This window comes from Alosa sapidissima, chromosome 12 (genome assembly GCF_018492685.1).
Source record: "Alosa sapidissima isolate fAloSap1 chromosome 12, fAloSap1.pri, whole genome shotgun sequence".
In the NCBI taxonomy this organism is placed as follows: domain Eukaryota; kingdom Metazoa; phylum Chordata; class Actinopteri; order Clupeiformes; family Clupeidae; genus Alosa; species Alosa sapidissima.
Window position 1 is genome coordinate 15,265,201 of NC_055968.1, and position 6,259 is coordinate 15,271,459.

The window sequence follows — 6,259 nt, forward strand, 5'->3', positions numbered from 1 at the left end:
GGTAAGCTCTCTCTCTTCTCTCTACTACAACAGAGACATGGCTGACGGGGAATGAACAGCAGACAGTCCATTGAAGTCAGTGCAGACAAAATGTGCGTTAGCTTAGTGTTGACTCTACAAAACAAGCTGGAGAGGGAGAATAAATAATAGATGCGGAGGGCCTGTGTTCTGTGTGTGTAGTGTGTGTCTGTAAACTAGTGTGCCAGTCTCTTTTGAAGAATATTTGTGTTTTTGTGAAGGGAGTCAGTGTCTGGATACTGGGCGAGTCAGTGTGGTTGTGTATGTGTTTCACTTTGAGGCTGTTTTGAACCGCATGTTCAACTGTGTGTGTGTGTGTGTGTGTGTGTGTGTGTGTGTGTGTGTGTAGGAGCTGCTGGAGCAGGTGGAGGTGAGAGAGTTGGAGTGCTGTCGCCTGAGGAAGGAGCTGACAGATCTGAGGAGCGTGGCCAGGCTGAGGAGGGTTCTGGCTCTCACAGGTCTGTGTGCTAAAAGCTTCTCTCAAACACATCTGGCTTCACTCAGTCTCATACCGCTGTTCCATTACTGTCTGAGTGACATATCCTTCGTCTTCTGTCTGTCTCTCTGTCTGTCTCTCCCACTCTCTCTCTCTGTCTGCTTGGCTGGTTGAACCGTTCAGCTCTGAGTTGTTTTTGGTTTATATTGATTGATATTTGGTTGCTGGTGGTCATTAATATGGCTTGTTCCCAAGCAGTGATGTATTATGAAAGTCAAAGTCTCTCTCTCTTGCTCATCTAATTGCCTCTCTCATGTAATCTCTCTTCTTCTTCTCTGTCTCTCTCTCTCCCTCCCTCTCTCTCTCTGTCTCTCTCTCTCTCCCTCCCTCTCTCTCTCTCTACTCCTCCTCTCAGGCCCTGCGGTGAGCTCTTCCACTCCCCAGGCCTCCGCCACCCCTCAGAAGAAAGGGGGGAGCGCCGGGGGCCTGCTGGAGTGCCGCAAGAAGGACGAGGCCAAGCTCATCAAGACCCTCGTCACAGGTGTGTGCCCTCTGGGAGAGCTGGGAGGACAATGAGGGTGTACTGTGCGGGCGGGCACTTCTCAGCAGAGCAGAGAGAGGGTTTCCACTTGAAGAACTTATAGTCCTCTCTCTCATGTTCCTTCTTTACACTGGAGATGTTGTGTCTGACAGCTACTGCCTGGTTTAAGAACCAGTGTGTTCAATGGCAAATTAAAACACAGAACATTTCACAGTATACCTCAGCAGAGAGTTCTGCATTTGTCAAACAATTAATGTAAACAGTTAATGTAAACATACATGTTAATGTCTAATATCTAAGGTCAATCTAAGTGTAAAAGTAAGCATTAACATATACTGCAGGTACAAGTAATCTCTGCTTGTTATCTGACTTATAAATGTCAAGTACACTACGGTAAGCCTGGCAGCAGCACATCTCTAACCCATGTTGCCGTGCGCGTGTGTCTCAGACGTGCGTGTGGACATTGCCCTGTCGCTGCCCCTGGGTCTGCCCGCGCGGGTGCTCTTCCTGTGCGTGCGGCAAGCCGACTGCAGCGGGGACCAGGCACGGGCACGCTCCCTCTGCACCGCCGCCGCGGCCGGCATCAAGGCCGCACTCAAGGTCAACACTCAACACTTTACATGGCTTTACTTTACTGGACACTTGTCACCATCAGAGACACTGAATAGCAAGTGCATTATTCAATTGTAATATCTCAAAGACAGTGCATTAGGCACACTAAAAGTAACAGATATATATCTAACTCACAACAGCACCACTGAAGAACTGCACATAGCAAGTTTATTTATATAGCACGTCATACACAAGGGTAATTCAATGTGCTTTAAACAATAGTAAAGAATAATAGTAAATAAAAGCTTACAAATGGAATATTAAATTGTTAATAGACAATGCATCATAGACATAGACATAGAGTGCACTCTGATTCACTTCATACACATGCATGATCACTGATAACAGCTCCTTCTGTTGTGTAACAGAGAGACAATAATAGATGCCTCTTACAAGAGAGATCCACTGTCCATTGCTGGGACTGAACTGATAGCTGTGATGACATACTGTTTGGCAACTCGAACAAATCAGTTATTTTCCTCTCTGAGCAATTGATTTCCTGGTTCTTCAAGAGTTTTGATATTCTTGTTTTTGTGTTGCTGTGTATCTGTATGACTGTGTGTGTGTGTGTGTGTTTGTGTGTGTGTGTGTGTCTGTGTCTCTGACTGTGTGTGTGTGTGTGTGTGTGTGTGTGTTTGTGTGTGTGTGTGTGTCTGTGTCTCTGACTGTGTGTGTGTGTGTGTGTGTGTGTGTGTGTGTGTGTGTGTGTGTGTGTGCGCGCAGTGCATATGTCCTGTTTCTTAGTTATTCTTGTTTCCTCTCCTCCTTACAGAAGCATTGTAATGATCTGGACATGACTGCTCTATGGCTGAAGAACACCTGCCTACTTGCAGACCTCCTCACCCAGCATTCAGCAAAGCAGGTGAGAGAGAGAGGATGCACTTCCCTTTGTGTCCTAGTGAGTGGACATAGCATAACATAACACTGGCCCCACTCCCTCAGAGAGAGGATGCACTCCCCTTTGTGTCCTAGTGAGTGGACATAGCATAACATAACACTGGCCCCACTCCCTCAGTTAGTTCACTCTGATGGATGCTGCCTCAGGTCTTAGTAAGTGACAAGTGCTTTGAGACTACAATATTGTTAATGCCGCTACATAAGTCATTTACATTGAATTCAATTGTTACATGGCTGACATGTGATGTACTGTGTTATTTATGGCTGTCATGCACAGTATGTCTTTGTATTACTTTTTATGACGTATGTATGTATTTGTATTATTTTTATGATACTGAGTGGTGACTTGTTGGCGTTGTGTTCTCTGTTCTGCGTTCTGCGTTGACCTGACAGGATCCGGGTGCTTGTGAGGACCTCCTGCCACTGGCGTTTGATGTGAGCGAGACGAGCCGGGCGCTGAGTGACCTGCGTATCCAGGCCTATCAGCAGCTGCTGTCCATCTGCGAGAGCCGGCTGCAGCCCATTATCGGTCTGACAATAACCTCGCCATGGCTTTCTTTTTTCCCTCTGTCTCTGTCAATCTCTTCTCGCACTTTCGCTCATTCTCTTTATCTATCTCTCTCACATCATCTCTCCCTCACCCCGTCTCTCTCTCTCTCTCTCAACCCTTCCCATCTATCTTTCCCTCTCTGATGTGTCTCTTGTTCACACCTGTATGCCGTCTGCTCGGTTCTATAAACGCTGCCTTTCCCATAATGCCGAGATTTCTCTTCAGCCGGTTTCCATGACACCCCATTAACTTTGCTCCTTTCGGCTGGACATTTTCATTTCTCTGCATCCCACTGATATTCCTCTTTTCATTTTGCACACATGCTTTGATTTTGCTGCACTCTTGATGGATGACTACAGGATCCTTGTATTTAAGTTTTTCTTTCAGATTTTGATTTGAACTGTAATCAACTTGGTGAAAATGTTTGCAACACAATAGTCCAGTAGGGGCAATGGGTTCCCATGCAGCCTGTTGGCAGCGTTTCATAACCTGTTTTTTAAGACCCTCTTTCACTGTCTTGTCTTATAGTTCCGGCCATGCTCGAGAGCGAGACCATCCCAGGTCTGTCTGGCTCGGCCGCTAAGCTGGTCAGCTCTCGTAAGCGGGCCGGTTCGGATCCACGTGCGCCGGGCTCGGAGGCGCCCACCATGGCACAGGTCCTACGTGAGTTGGGCGCGCTGCATGCAGCGTTGACCCGTCAGGAGCTGCCACTGCCGCTGCTGGAGCAAGCCCTGCGTCAGCTCAGCCACCTGCTGGTGGCCAGCGCCCTCAACTGCCTGCTGCTGCGCAAGGACATGTGCTGCTGGAACCGAGGCCTTCAGATCAGGTGAGAGAGAGAGAGGGAGAGAGAGGAAGAGAGAGAGAGAAAGAGAGAGAGGGAGAGAGAGAGAGGGAGACACATCAAAACATCAAAGTGCTAATAATAATAATAATAATAATAGTAATAATAATAATAATATTAACGTTAGTTTTACGTTTTAAGATTCTAACGTTAGGTCCTCAGATAAAAACATGTATCTGCAAAGTCCGGTGAGTTTTCTCAGATAATAGTGAGTAAATTAAGTGTACATTTACAGGATGTGATAGGAATGTGGGGAATGTCCTATTTCATATGTTAAAGCCGCTGTTTCATCAGTGCTGACATTTAGCAGATAAGTACCAAAAAGGTCTCACAAGAGAGTGGAGGTTGCCTTTATCATCAGCACTGGGCTCTCATTTGCTGGCATTATTAATAGGTTTTACAAAGCTAGTTTATTGCAGAAACATTTAAGCTACTCTTTTAAATTCTACTCCCATTTCAAATGAAAACTTCTAATAAATCTTTACAGACCTTTTCTGGAGTGTAATGGGGCTGAAGCTGATCTCAGTGTTTGAATCTTTCCATTCCCACCAGGTACAACGTGAGCTTGCTGGAGGAGTGGCTGCGTGGCCGTGGGCTGCAGGCAGGGGGCGCTGTGGCCACACTGGAGCCACTGATCCAGGCAGCCCAGCTCTTGCAAATGAGCAAGAAGTCGGAGGCCGATGCAGCGGCAATGGTCCAGACTTGCCATGTGCTGTCGACTCAACAGGTGGGCAGCTTTGGACGGAACACGATTTTCATCTAATGTATTCCAGAGTCCGTTCCCAGAATGTGTAAATGAAACACCCACGTCTCATGAGTTTTTTTCCATCTCACAGATTGTCAAGATTTTAACTCTTTACACCCCGCAAAGTGATGCAGAGGAGAGGGTCACACTTAATTTCATTCGTATTGTACAGGTAAAAATATTTGTTTTTTTTGGCCCACTAAAAGCCTCCATTAGCATCGAAATGGTTATACATCTGTGCAATTTTCGACAGAATATATGTTAAATTATACAGAATTAATTTAATTCATTACTTAATTTCTAACTGCACTTGTTTTTAATATTTTGCATAAGTCAAGATGATTTTATCCATAATCAGTTCCCAGGTACAGTCTGTGATTGGTATCTAATCCAATACAGTCTGTGATTCTAATCTAGTGCTCAAAAAATCAGCTTGTACACAATCCTGATGCTGCAAATGGGAAACAAACAAATAGGTTCAGACCGAGCCATAAACAACTCTAGCCAATGAACACAATGCCTCAGGAACCCAGAAGAGAGTGGTGTAATCTGATTGGCTGTTGATCTCAAATATCAGGGACCTTTCACTAGACTCTCCAGATTGCAAGGTTCCTGTGAAGGTGATTCCTGTGGCTGTGGCTTGTTTGTACTGTGTGGATATGAAGCCCTGTTGTCGTGTCTCTCCGTGTGTCCTTCAGGGTCAGCTGAAGGAGCGTTCTGACGGCCAGCCCCCACAGCTGCTGATGGACGTGCGCAGGGTCTTTCCCGTCACCTTCTCCTACCAGCCGCCCCCACCCCAGCATGCTGAGCAGCTGGCCATCCCCGAGTCCCTCAAGATCTCCTTCCTCCGCAAAGCCTAAGAGTGACTGATGGTGTAATGACAAACAGTCTGACTGTCGACCTCTGGGCACACTGATTTTAAGTGTCAGGAGAATGAGCGTGGGTACCATGATAGCACTCTCTTTTTGGAAGAATACACTTTGCCCTCCATGTAGAGCAAATCAAGAGGTTTGGGACTACTATTTTCATTGCCAAAGTACTATTACAGTATGTAATTCAGTTTTTCCTTTTATGACATTAGCAATGTCAAAAATATTGGCATTTTTGGACATATTTTGTGTAGGCCATGAATGTATTTGTAGAGGCTGCATGATTACGATCAGGACACAAGTTTTGTCTTTTGAAACATTGTTTATTGGAAGTAGAGACACAGAGATGCAGTAGTCCATCTCAACTCCATCCCTAATAAGAGCAATTGTTTAAAAAAACAAAAACAAAAATTATAAACATCTTCGTATAAAAACTCTCTCATGCGAGTACTCTGTACCACTACACATCCGTAATACATATTTATATATTCACAAGCCTTTGAAAAATACAAAATAATACCCAAAGATCAAAATAAATCAGAACAATATTACAAATCAACAAATACAACCATTGGAAATAACATCAAAGACACATGCTGGCACAAGAGAGATTTTTTCCCCATCATGCACTTCTTCTTATATACAGGGTTGGAGTCAACATCTTTGTATTTGCATGTACACATACCCAAGTACATTTCTTGCACATGCAAGTTCTGTTTTACCCTTCGTTTACCATGTGCTTTTAATTGT

General features: G+C 45.0%; 1 protein-coding gene across 1 annotated transcript in view; it reads left to right on the forward strand.

Moving 5' to 3' along the window:
- Positions 1–5,970, forward strand: part of si:dkey-110c1.10 (unconventional myosin-Vb) — a 20,044-nt gene extending 14,074 nt beyond the window's left edge. The window contains exons 26-35 of the mRNA XM_042057797.1: position 1; positions 368–476; positions 870–995; positions 1,444–1,595; positions 2,380–2,469; positions 2,898–3,033; positions 3,583–3,880; positions 4,448–4,622; positions 4,732–4,812; positions 5,339–5,970. The exon at position 1 is cut by the window's left edge and continues 129 nt beyond it. Of these exons, the coding sequence (XP_041913731.1) occupies position 1; positions 368–476; positions 870–995; positions 1,444–1,595; positions 2,380–2,469; positions 2,898–3,033; positions 3,583–3,880; positions 4,448–4,622; positions 4,732–4,812; positions 5,339–5,500 (1,330 nt within the window). The 3' untranslated portion in view covers positions 5,501–5,970. The remainder of the gene's footprint in view (positions 2–367; positions 477–869; positions 996–1,443; positions 1,596–2,379; positions 2,470–2,897; positions 3,034–3,582; positions 3,881–4,447; positions 4,623–4,731; positions 4,813–5,338) is intronic.
- Positions 5,971–6,259: the final 289 nt, after the last annotated feature.